The sequence below is a fragment of the Mirounga angustirostris genome, unplaced genomic scaffold, assembly GCF_029215605.1.
Source record: "Mirounga angustirostris isolate CCGP_5_RB_7025 unplaced genomic scaffold, mMirAng1.0.hap1 SCAF_8, whole genome shotgun sequence".
Lineage (NCBI taxonomy): Eukaryota > Metazoa > Chordata > Mammalia > Carnivora > Phocidae > Mirounga > Mirounga angustirostris.
The window spans coordinates 29,968,080-29,980,713 of NW_026991716.1; the positions used below are offsets into that span (position 1 = coordinate 29,968,080).

At 41.6% G+C, this 12,634-nt stretch overlaps 1 protein-coding gene across 1 annotated transcript; it reads right to left on the reverse strand.

Annotated features, from left to right (window-relative positions):
* Positions 1–75: 75 nt before the first annotated feature.
* Positions 76–11,523, reverse strand: LOC123837610 (HLA class II histocompatibility antigen, DP alpha 1 chain). The gene is made up of 6 exons (XM_045866668.2): positions 11,340–11,523; positions 7,656–7,901; positions 7,569–7,570; positions 6,992–7,271; positions 6,625–6,771; positions 76–811 (listed from the first exon to the last, which is right to left on the reverse strand). Exons 1-6 carry the CDS (start codon positions 11,437–11,439, stop codon positions 795–797), a joined length of 792 nt encoding a protein of 263 aa, XP_045722624.2. The 5' UTR covers positions 11,440–11,523; the 3' UTR covers positions 76–794.
* Between the last annotated feature and the right edge of the window lie 1,111 nt (positions 11,524–12,634).

The window sequence follows — 12,634 nt, forward strand, 5'->3', positions numbered from 1 at the left end:
TGCAGATGCCCCTGAAAAAATACGGGGGGCGGGAATAAAGTAAAGCCTGGCAGGATGGGGCAGGTAGAGGACTAGTGGATAGAGTACAGTATGACATGGTATAAAAGAGACATTAAGTTACTAAAGGCTTAACAAATTTACCATGGGAAACTCCTGCAAAACAGTGTGTCTACTGGAAAATGGATCTTTTCTGCTGCCTGGAGCAGGAGAGGAGCCCTGGGGGTCAGAGTCCAGAAGTGGGGGGTGAACAAAGGAGGTTAGCAGCAGGATGGAGATGAGATGAATAGTTCAGAGTAAATCAACCCCGCAGTGACACCAACAATCCTTGTGCCCTCCACCCCATGCTAGGGAAGTACCCAGGGTAGAGCAAACATTCTCTAGACTTGGTAGGCTCAGAAACTGCAATAACTACATCCACATTACAGGTCCAGGTTATGTGCTCCTAGGGAACTGAAGATATAGAGACCGAGGAAAGGCCCTGGAGTCACAAAGAAGGCACCAGAAATGTCTAACACACACAAGTATTTATTGATCCTTGGGATTACTCGGAAAGAATGCTCTGTAGGGAGGAGCCTCAGAGGAAACTAGGGCCTATAGACCATCCAGTGTGGGGACTAAATTGTCACCATACATCAAATTCCAACATTTATTGAGTGCTAAGTGTGAGTAGGATCACAGGCAGGAATTGGAGGGGGCTTTGGGGACATCAGTCATTGGTGTTGAGCACAGACATTCAGAGGCATTGGAGCTTTGAAGTAGATCTGATGCTGGGGATTCCCCTATGTCCTCTTATGTCACAAAGGGTTGTCACCTGCAGTAGGACAAACACGGTGGGGTTAGAACTCCCGGTTTAGCTTTGCATCCTCCATCCCTTTACACCTGCCTCCTTCATTTTCTTTCCTCACCGACCCCTCGGGAGGTAGTCTTCCCAGCAAATGTTGTTGCCCCCAGAGGAGGATCAGTGAGAAGTCAAGGGGCACCCTAGGGAGATGTCATTTCACTCTCCAGCTCTCCACAGTGCTCTGAAACTCCTGAGACAGTGAGGCCCAGCAACGCGATGATGAAAGTTGAAGGAGGTAGAAGTTGGGCACAATATGTGAAGCTGCTCTTTAAAGGGGCGCCAATAACCCTTCAATACTGGCCCAGTGGATATTTACCTTAGTTGCCAGATTATAAACATCTAACATCACTAAATACTTCCTTGTTCCTGAAATTTCTGCTCCCTTGCCTTAGGTGACGAAATATTCTTCTAATTCTCCCGCCTCTCTGCTTCTTTGAAGTCTCTTGGAACACATCTCTTTCTTGCATTTTTTTAAGTAGACTCCACGGAAATCCTGGGATCGAGTCCCGCACTGGGCTCCCTGCTGAGCAGGGAGTCTGCTTCTCCCTCTCCCTCTACCTGGAAATAATGTGTCACTTCTCACACTTCATTATCCAAAGCAAATCACATGGATGTACCCAACTTCAAAAGAGTTGGAATCTTTGGAGGTAAAAAGTATTCAATAAGTAGACATTAAATAAATAATATATCACTCATTTATACCAGACACATGTATTGAGGACTTATTTTGTATAAGGAACTATGCTAGGCCTTGTGGATAAAAGGAGCTTGTAGCTTCTAAAAGGTTTACAAATTATCTACTGGCCTAAAGAGGGCCTCTAGGGTGTTGGCAATGTTCTATTCCCTGACCTAGGTACTAGTTACATGGGTGTTCTCTTGATAATCATTGGCTGTACATTAATGTTTTGTATATTTTTACATATGTCTGCTAGTTCACAGTAAAAGGGTTTAAAAAGAGAGGTAAAGAAGGATATTGGTAATTTGAGGCAAAAACAAGAAACCAATTATCAAGCAGAAATAATGAGTTTTAATAATGGTTGGAATAAAGAATATTTAAATGAAACAACTACTGGGACTTCTGCAACTGAAGAATTAATAAACAAGAGGTCGGACTGCTCTGAAGGGCAGTGTGAAAGATTAAGCAATAGGAAATATAATAGGAAGTATAAAAGAAAAGCTGTGAGACATGAAGGATCAAAACTGACATCCTGACATCTTGATAATCAGACACCTAGAAAGTGGGGAAAATAGTAAAAGGAGGTGAAATGTCTGAACAAAAGAATAGATTTCTAGGCTTTATAGAAAGATGATATAACTTAGTTTGACATGGTACACTGATGACAAATAGATTTTTTTTAAGATTTTTTATTTTTTATTAGAGAGAGAGTACAAGCAGGGGGAGCAGCAGGTAGAGGGAGAGGGAGAAATAGACTCCCCACTCAGCAGGGAGCCCAATGCGGGACTCGATCCCAGGACCCTGGAATCATGACCTGGGCCGAAGGCAGCTGCTTAACCGACTGAGCCACCCAGGCGCCCCGACAAATAGATTTTTTAAAAACACATCTCTTTAAAAAGCACACATATTTAGATACATTATAAGAAAACTGTAAGAACTTCAAAGAAAAAAAAATTCTCAACACTTGCAGAGAGAGCAGTTCCACCTATAAAAGAACAAGAGCAGATCCATCTGGAAAAGAACAAATAGACATCATTCCTATCAACAGCAGCACTTAATGCCAGAACACAATGAGATGTTACTTGCATAGAATTAAAGAAAAAGAATTTTCAATCCCAAAATGTATACCCATAACACATGGTCATTTTAATACAACATGAATATTCTCAAACATTTCAACCTCAGATGCTTTGCTATTCAAAAAAACACTTTTAAAATACTTTTTAAAAATTTTTAAGAGATTTTATTTATTTATCTGAGACAGAGAGAGAGTGTGCACAAGTTGGGGGAGGGCCAGAGGGAGAAGCAGGCTCCCCACTGAGCAGGGAGCCTGATGCAGGGCTTGATCTCAGGACCCTGGGATCATGACCTGAGCTGAAGGCAGCCGCTTAACCAACTGAGCCACCCAGGCGCCCCTAAAATACTTTTTTAAAAAGCACCCCTAAGGGGTGCCTGGGTGGCTCAGTCAGTTAAGTGTCCTCTTTCGGCTCAGGTCATGATCCCAGGGTCCCAGTATCGAGCCCTGCTTTGGGCTCCCTGCTCAGAGGAGAGCCCGCTTCTCCCTCTCCTTCTGCCTGCTGTTCTGCCTACCTGTGCTCTCTCTCTCTCTATCTCTCAAATAAATAAATAAAAATCTTTTTTAAAAAAATAATAAATTAAAAAAAGAGAAACACATCTAAGAGAGATGTGGAAAATAAAAAAGATCAAATAATTTTTAAAAGTTATTGTTATCTTAAAAAGCAGAGGCTAAATTTTTTTTAAAGTAAGAAAAACATGGCACGCCTGGGTGGCTCAGTCAGTTAAGCGTCTGCCTTCGGCTCAGGTCATGATGCCAGGGTCCTGGGATTGAGACCTGCATTGGGCTCCCTGCTCAGCAGAGAGCCTGCTTCTCCCCCTGCTTGTGCATGCTCTCTCTCTCTCACACACAAATAAATAAATAAAATCTTTTTTAAAAAAGTAAGAAAAAAGTGTTTAAAACAAAAAAAACTAAAAATGTAGTTAATATTAACATAAAGAAGATGCTAGCTAGTGATAATAGGGAGAAATGAAAAATACTGCAAAGTGCTTGTCTCTTTTGTGAGGCAGGAAGAAAAAGGGATTTATCAGTGTTTTAATCAATGTAATTAAGGGCATTAAGATAAGCCATTTTATGAGTATAATTAGAAACTACAACTTTTATAGTAACAGAATTTGGCCTAGCCTTTAGGAATGAGAGATGAGAAAAATGAACAAGAATAAAGTATATTAAATAAACATTTTAATAATATGATAGTAAATTTTTAATATAATAGGAATTGCAATAAATTGAATGAGCTAAACAACCAATTAAAAAGAAGAGAAGCTCAGATTGTGTCTTCAACACAGTCTAACAAAGTCACACAGAATAAATGAATATCGAAAGGTCAAAAACCAAATAATGGAAAAAGGCACTTCAGGCAGGTAAACAAAGATAACTGACATAACAAATCTCACATCTGCCAAAAGAGAATTAAAGGCGAGTGAAAAAACTAGAGCAAGAAACTATAATGAACATGAACATATATTCTTCTGAAAATAAAACCTCAAAATACAAGAGCAACACATGACAGAAATAAATGGAGAAAGACTCTAAAAATTGAAAATCTTCAAATTAAACCGCAGATTTTAACATATCCTCAAAAACTAAGAGCAGAAGCAAAAAGAAAATAAACAAAGATATAGAAGATCTTAATAATACAAGTAAAAGGCTCAGATAACTACATAGAGATTTCCACAGCCAACAACATGCACATTGTTTTCAAGCATACATGGCACATTTCTGAAAACAACATTTATTAAGCCACAAAGAAAGCCTCAGTGTGTTCAAATTAATATCACATATGTTCTTTGGCCATAATGCAATTGAATTCTAAATTGATGAAAAAAAATAAACAAATGAACTCCATATACCTCAAATATACAATTAAATAACCATATGAATGAAACTATAAATGACGGAACACTTAGTAGTCAGTGAAAACCTGTATATCAAAAGTAGTGCCTAGAAAGAAACATCTAGCTTTTAAACAAATATATTAGGAAAGGAAGCCTGAAAACGAATGTGCTAATCATTTCCATTAAGAGAATGGGAAAGCAGAAAAACAGCAAAAGAAAAAAAAATGTAAATAATAAAGACAAGGACAGAATTCAGTGAACTAGAGAACAAAAAATAGGGAAGATAAACAAAATCAAAGTTTGATTCAATGGAAAGTTTTAAAAGGCTGACAGACCCATCTGGCAAAACTGTTAAGGAAAATGTAGGAGATTCAGAATGAAAAGGAAAAAGGACTATATACACAGACACTTTTAAATGAAAAAAAGTTTGTTATGATCAACTCTATTCCAATAAATCTGAAAATTTAGATTAGATGGATACATTTCTAGAAAGATAAAAAGGTCAAAACTACAGGAAGTAATAGAAACCTGAAATAGAGTCATGAGCATCGAAGACACCAGCTTGGAAAGCAAAGAACACCTTCCAACAGTCCCTGTCCTAACATGGCAGCTAGGACATTTCAAAAACAAATCATTCCTCTCTTATACATGTCATTCTAGAACACAGAAAGGAACAAAAGCTTTCTGAATCATCTTATAAGGTTGGTGCATCTTTATCTTCAGAGCCAGCTAAGGATAGTACAGGAGAAGAAAATTATGGATTAATGTCAGCCATGTCACTGAATCCAACAATATATTACAAGCATGATTCATTTCGATCAAATAAGATTTGTACTAGGATAGTGTAAGTGCATGACTATTAGTTTATTTTATTGTAATGTAAGTGCCTGACATTAAGTTTTTGATTGCCAATGCATCCATCTCAAAGATATCCATCGAAAAGACACATATTGCCTGATATACAACTAGATAAAGAATAAAGAGCCCGGCTGCCCTCCCCCCGCCCCATGAAATTCCCCTTTTAGAAAGCCCTGGGTGACCTAGATAACAATAACAGACTGCTTGAGTGACCCTGCTTTTCCCTTCCTGCACTTTAATTCCAGTTCTTACATTTTAAATTCACCAAAGAGAGTGGCCCTGTGAAATCTGAGGCACCCCTTCCTCAACCCCAATAATGGCAGATCCCCAGGTCTCTCCCACCCCCCACAACCTCACTGTGTGGCTTTGGACAGGCCATGTACCCTCCAGGACTTGTGAGTAATAAGCTAATAAATCTTGTTTTTTTCAAAGTTCCCTGATGGTTGTTGCTGAGGAGTGTCTTGCAGTCACAAGAACCACAAGGGCCTGTCTGGGAAATGTCTACCACAAGTGGTAGTGACCCAGATGAGTGCCCCCAGGCATTCCTAGCTGAATGGTATCACCATGGATAGGCTGAGACCACACAAAACACCTAAGAATGCAGTGAAGTCACAAAGTCAGAAAATCAATAATATGATCAAAAAAAAAAAATCAGTAGACCAAGAACATTCATATTAATTTCAACAGAATTCAACTCAATAAGTGCATAAACAATTTGATCAATTTTATCACATGTAAAGGTTATTAACCAAAAATCTATAGCAAATATATTTATGGAGAAATTAAATGCATTCCCTTTGAGATTATGCAAAAGGTAGGATGTCCTTTATAATTACAAATGTTTAACACAGTATTGGAGGTTCATGGACATCACTATGACAACAGAAGAAAATCAAGGTTATGAAGATTGTCAGGGAGAGATAAAATGACTGCAGATGATATATATAATCTACACATTGGATAAGACTGAGCCTCTGGAGCCCCAAGGCCTGAGTTCAAATCCAGACTCTGGACCTTTCAAGCTGTGTGACCTTGGACAGGCTCCTTCACCCCTCTTCATGTCTGCTTCCCCCTCTGTATGATGGGAAATAATGGTACCAACCTCCAGACATAAGTAAGTGAATACATATGAAGCATACAGAATAGTGCCTGGTAAGTAGTAAGCAACTCAACTGATGTTCTTTATCATGGTATTGTTTTCCTCTAGTCAGTGATTCTGCAATACAAAGTGCTCAAAGAACCCCTGTTGAAGTGTTTCTCCTTCCCATCCACCACCCATACCGGGCTGCCTCCTTTTTTGCACCATGTCCCTGGTACCAGCTCTCAGATAACTCACAGGAGCCCCTGCACCCAGGGATGCTGTCGGGCCGCCCGGTCTTCAGGACAATGATGCCAGTGATGATGCCCACCATACCTGCCACCAGGCCCAGGACACAGACCACAGTCTCCTTCGTCTCACGCACCCGGATTGGCTCCTGGGCCTCTGGGGCACAAAGGAAAGACAGAATTAGAAGGCACAGAGAGCAGGAGCTGGTCTCAGGTGTAGGAGTATGAAGAGTTAGGAAGCGTGAGATCACCGGTGAAGTTTGGATAAAGTGACTATAAGACACGCGAGATTAAGGAAAGCAGGTGCTGCAGAGAGATGGATCCTGGAAATAAAGATGGTGTCAGGACAGTGCTGGCAAAGGGTCGGGGCTCCATACCCCAGTGCTGAAGGAGCGGCTGGTCCAGGCCCCAGTGCTCCACCTTGCAGTCATAGACGTCTTCAGCCGTGGGAAGGAAGGTTAGGTAGTGGAACTTGTGGAATCTGAATTCTGTGCTGGGCAGGAAGATGGTCTCAGCTATACCTTCGGTGACCATCTGCCCATTGTGCAGCCATGTGACATTGAGCACAGGTGGGAAGAACTTGTCCACATGACAGATGAGGGTGTTGGGCTGTCCCAGCTCCACAGGCTCCTTGGGAAACACAGTCACCTCAGATGGCTATGAGAAGGGACAGGACCTGGTAAGTCTGCTACCTTTGGCTGAACTCAAAGGTCTCCACCATCCTAACCCCTATATTCTCCAGGTTAGGGGCCATCTCTCTCATGCTGACACTTTGCCCCCATCCCCACCCATGGCTTCTAGATCAAAGTCATGGTTCGTCATGCTCCTGACTGGCCTCCCCCAGCCCAACCTTGTTCTTGAATAGAAGAAAATGACTCCTTTGATGACGTAAGCACCAAGCTTTGTGGACTGAATATTGCTCACTCATGAGCAGACGTTCATTCATGAGTGGACATCTGAGTCTCCCATTCTCTATGTAGCAGAGGGGCTCTCCCATCTCCACAGTTGGGTGGTAGAAAAATAAGCAAGAGCAAGCAGTACCATTTGTGGCCCTGGTGTGGTTCGACCATTGGATCAGGGTAGTCAGGTTCTTCCTTGACCCGACAATGTCAGCAATACCCCTCCAAGCATCATAGTCAAAGGCATGAATAAACTCTGGCAGATGCCAGACAGTCTCCTTCTTATCCAGGTCCACATAGAACTGCTCATCCTCATCAAACTCAAACATGTACTCCCCAGAGGGTCTGTGTGTCTGGACAAACTCGGCATACATTGACATGTGGCCCACTGCATGAAGAAGAAGGGAGATTGGAGAACAGGTGATTATGTAGGAAAGTAAACAGAACACAGGAAGAAAACAGTAATAACATGAATGAATAACACAGAAAATGAGAAATGCAAAATGAAAGAAAAGAAATGGGAAGAAACTATGAAAGAAATGACTTACTGAGAATTCAGGTTGTTTCCCTTGTTCCTAAAAACTTAAGCATCCATCACTCCAGCACAATAACAATCACACTGAACACAATAATAAGGTAATATTTATGGAGAACTTACTATGTGTTCAATTTATTCTTTGCATCTTCACACCCCCACGTAAAGCATTCTTTTGCATATTAGGGACATACCCACAGAGGTTAAGTAACTGGCCCAGGGTAGCACGGCTCCTGGTAAAAGCAAGACTGAATCATCTCCCCACCCACATACATAATATCTCAGAATCCTTGTAGGACCAGACATATAAAATTAGTGATAAAGCCACAGAGTGAGGTGGGGGGAGGGGAGAATGGAATAAAAATCTTTCAGAGTGGAAAATCTTTTAAATTTTGAAGGAAATGAAAAGATGATTCTTGGTGCCATTTATAGACTTTTAGTTACTTTTTTAGCTTTAGAGTAAAAATGGTAGATTATGTAATTTTGTCCACAACACCTTCATTTAAGGTAAATCAAATTTTAAAGTGTTATCATTCACACAACATTCACAAATTTTCTTGTGGACTTTATGCTCTTAAAGGTAATTTCCCCTGGAAATAAAGGTTGTTGGATTTGAAACACTTATGGGATAGCATCTTAGTTTTACCTGATGTGTAAGAAGCAGCAAAAGTTTAAACAGTGGTGTCCCAATGAAGTACTAGATATTGTTTATGTAAGAATGAGCTTTAAAAAAAAAACATCCTGGGGTGCCTGGGTGGCTCAGTCGTTAAGCGGCTCCCTTCGGCTTAGGTCATGATCCCAGGGTACTGGGATCGAGCCCCGCATCGGGCTCCCTGCTCCGCGGGAAGCCTGCTTCTCCCTTTCCCACTCCCCCTGCTTGTGTTCCCTCTCTCGCTGTATGTCTCTCTGTCAAATAAATAAATAAAATCTTTTTTAAAAATTTAATTTAATTTAATTTTTAAAAAATCCTTTCAGAAATTTCTAACTACTTTGTAACTGCATGACTTAACCTGGTGATAAAAGCAGTTATTAAAAGTCTACCCTTTCCAAAAGAAAGAAGGAGAGAAAGAAAGAAAGAGAGAGAGAAAGAGAGAGAAAGAAAGATTGACAACAGAAAAAAGCTATTAGTATTACAGTAAAACAATAAAAATGAGAGTTTGGGGCTGAGAAAAGGAAAGGAACTAAGAGGAAGTGATACTCTGGGGCCCGCTTGTCCAACTCCCGAATCGAAGATCTGCCCTGCAGCTCCAACGCGTGGAGAACTAATCCTCTCCTTGGACGCTTCTAGTGACAGGATTCATTGTCTCACATGAATGCTTGGGGAAAATCACTCACCTACAGAAAAGAAGATGAAAGAAAAAGAAAAAAAAAACAACAACAGTACAGATCTGGCTACATGGACATCATTTGTTCACCTTAGGATATCTCATTTTTATTGTTTTTGCAAATTCTTAAAACTAAAGGCCTATGCATTGTGAAGCAAATTACACTCTTACGAATGTTCATTTTCATTCAGTCAAAAAAGCCTTTATTGTGAACCTTCATTCCGCAGGCACTTAAGGATATAACTCAGAAGACATGGTCCTTATCCTCAAGCTACTTGAAATCGAGAAAGACAAAGAAAAGACAATTAGTATGTAAGTGGTTTCATCACTGCTGTGTTATCACAAGGTGTACTCAGATGCTATTTGGGAGCAAAAGGAGAGCATTAAAATGAGATTGAAGTAAGGCTTCCTAGAAATGGTCTCTATGTGAGGTAGCGAAGCAGAAATAGAGGGAAGTGGTGTCTCTAGCAGGAGACATAGGAGCAGAGAGGCATGGGACTTCTTGGAGGACTCAAGAGTCCTTGGATACGACTGAAGCTCAAAGGGTGTGGAGGGGCTACACTGGGACCTGCCTTGTGTGCTAATTGCAAGTGTTTGAATTTGATCCACAGCCCCAGGGAAATCACTGAAGGATCTTAATCAAGAGGATAAGATTTATACTTGAAGGTGGCATTTGTAGGGAAGATAGATTGGAAGCGGCTCATTTGCAAGCAAGACCAGTAGGACTCTTCAGCAAGCAAGTGGCAAGTGATGAGGGTGTAGATGGGACAGTAACGCAGGGTAAGGAGAAGGGAGGATGGATTTGAATGGCAGTGAAGAGATGAGAAGCCACAGGAATCATTAAGTGCCATGGCAGAAGTAGGGATATGAAGGAGTCCAGAATACCCAGGCAATGTGGAGAATTGTGGTGTCAGTGACAGGAAAAGTAATGAAGGACAAGGAAGTGAGAGAAGATAAAATGTTCTTTTGAGGACATAATGAGTTTGAATTTCTGGGGGACAAAGTGGAGTTGACTTGAGGGCAGTTGAAACAATGGATGGATCTCAGGCTAGACTGGGCTAGTGATGTACGCTAGGAGTCCACATGGTACATGAAGTTATAAGCTTGAATTGGGTCACCCAAGAACTGTACAAAGTCATCATAGCAGGGTTAGAGTGTGTGGTCCTGCATCCTGACAAACACGGACGTTTAAGAAAGGATGCTGGGGGCACCTGATTGGCTCAGTCAGAAGAACAGGTGACTCTTGATCTCCAGGTTGTGAGTTCGAGCCCCATGCTGGGTGTAGAGATCACTTAAATAAATTTTTTGAGAAAGATGAGGAAAAGGAGAGGACTAACGAGTAGGAAGAAAACAAGGAGTATGTGTGCTCCTCAAAGACAAAGAACAAGAGAAAAATTCCAGGAAGGAGGAAGTGGTCATGTTGCAAATATTACTAGTGACACAGGTAAGATATACAGAGAAGTGACCACTGGTCTTGGTTGTAAGGAGGCCACTAGTGGCCGCACTGAAAGCATCAGCAGAGATGTGAGGAAACAAAAGGGAGAACGCAGTGGGCTGAGGACTGAATGCAGCAGAAGAAAGTAAAAAACAGGAATTTCAGACTCCAATTTCAAGAAGTTTGCCTCTGAAATTTAAGAGCGACAGAGAGAGACGCTCTCCAGAGGATGCAGAGCCATGGCGCAGTGACATGGGGTTCAGGAGACATCTCTTCAGGTCTCAGTCTTTTCATTTCTAGAATGAGAGTAATAAACACCCTCCTGAAAAGACTGCTGTGAAAATGAAATGAGATTTGGCACTTGGTCAGTGTTTGATAAACAGTGCTTTTTCCTGTTGTCAGAAAGACAAAAAGCAAAAGACCTCACATGAGAGAAAAAGAAGAAAGAAGAGAAATGGGAGAGAAAACAGCACCCATGGGCTACAAATCTCCTTATAGTCCCCACCCCCTCTGGCCCACCCGAGCACTCACCCGTGACGGCCCCAGTTCCATGGGGGCTCAGCAGGGCAGCCAGGGCGATGGCTCCCAGGATCATGACTTGGGTCCGGCTCCTTATGTCTTCCAGGTGCATCTGCAGTGGCCGCCGTGAGGCAGAAAGTGAGGAGAGAATGAGGCAGAGCAGGGCAGGGAGCTCTGAGTCCAGGACTTATTTCCCTATCTGGTGGAAGGAGAAGGGGTGGAGGCGAAATAGCTCAATGGGGCTCAGCCAGCCAGCAAATGTCAGAAGGGGTATCTCTGGTTGGGAAAGAAACTAATAGAACCACTGGGAGAGGAGGTGGGAGAGCTGTCAGGACCAAGGTGGCCCAGAAAGTCCCAATCTATGTGGGATCTGAGAATAAGAGGAAGAAAACCACAATAGAGACATCATAACCATCTTCCTCCTCTCCTGGCTGGTTCAGTCAGGTGGAGTGTGCAACTCTTAATCTCAGAGTCATGAGTTCAAGCCCCATGTTGGGTGTGGAGCCTACTTAAAATAAAAAGATCAAATCAAATAATCTTCCTCTTAATGAGATTTTTTTGAAATATGTCATTGAAGTTGATTTTGTGTTTTCTATGGGTAGTGACCTTTGTGAATGGATAACTTTTCAAAACTGCATGTCGATTCCTTTTTTTTTTAAGTTCAATTAGCCCACACATAGTACATCTTTAGTTTTTGATGAAGTGTTCAGTGATTCATTAGTTGCGTGTAACACCCAGTGCTCATCACAACACGTGCCCTCCTTAATGCCCATCACCCGGTTACCCCATCCCCCCACCCCACTCCCTTCTGCAACCCTGAGTTTGTTTCCCAGAGTCCAGAGTCTCTCACGGTTTGTCTCCCTCTGATTTCTTCCCATTCATGTTCTCTCCCTTCCCATATGGTCCTCTGTGCTATTGCTTATACTCCACATATGAGTGAAACCGTATGATAATTGTCTTTCTCTGCATCGATTCCTTTTTTTAAGATTTATTTATTTCTTTATTTGAGAGAGAGAGCATGTGCACTTGAGTGGAGGGAGGGGCAGAGGGAGAGAAACTCAAGCAGACTCCCCTCTGAGCACCTGAGAGCCTGACTTGGGGCTCAATCTCACGACCTGAGCCAAAATCAAGAGTCAGACCCTTAACCGCCTGAGCCACCCAGGGGCCCCTTCATGTTGATTCTTAGTATCCTAAAGTAATTCATTTGTTATCAAATGATATTATATTTACCATTTTATACCTTTGATAATTTTACAGGAATTCTTTGATGTTCCCAGGCAGATAAATAGAAGGCAAAAAATGGCTAA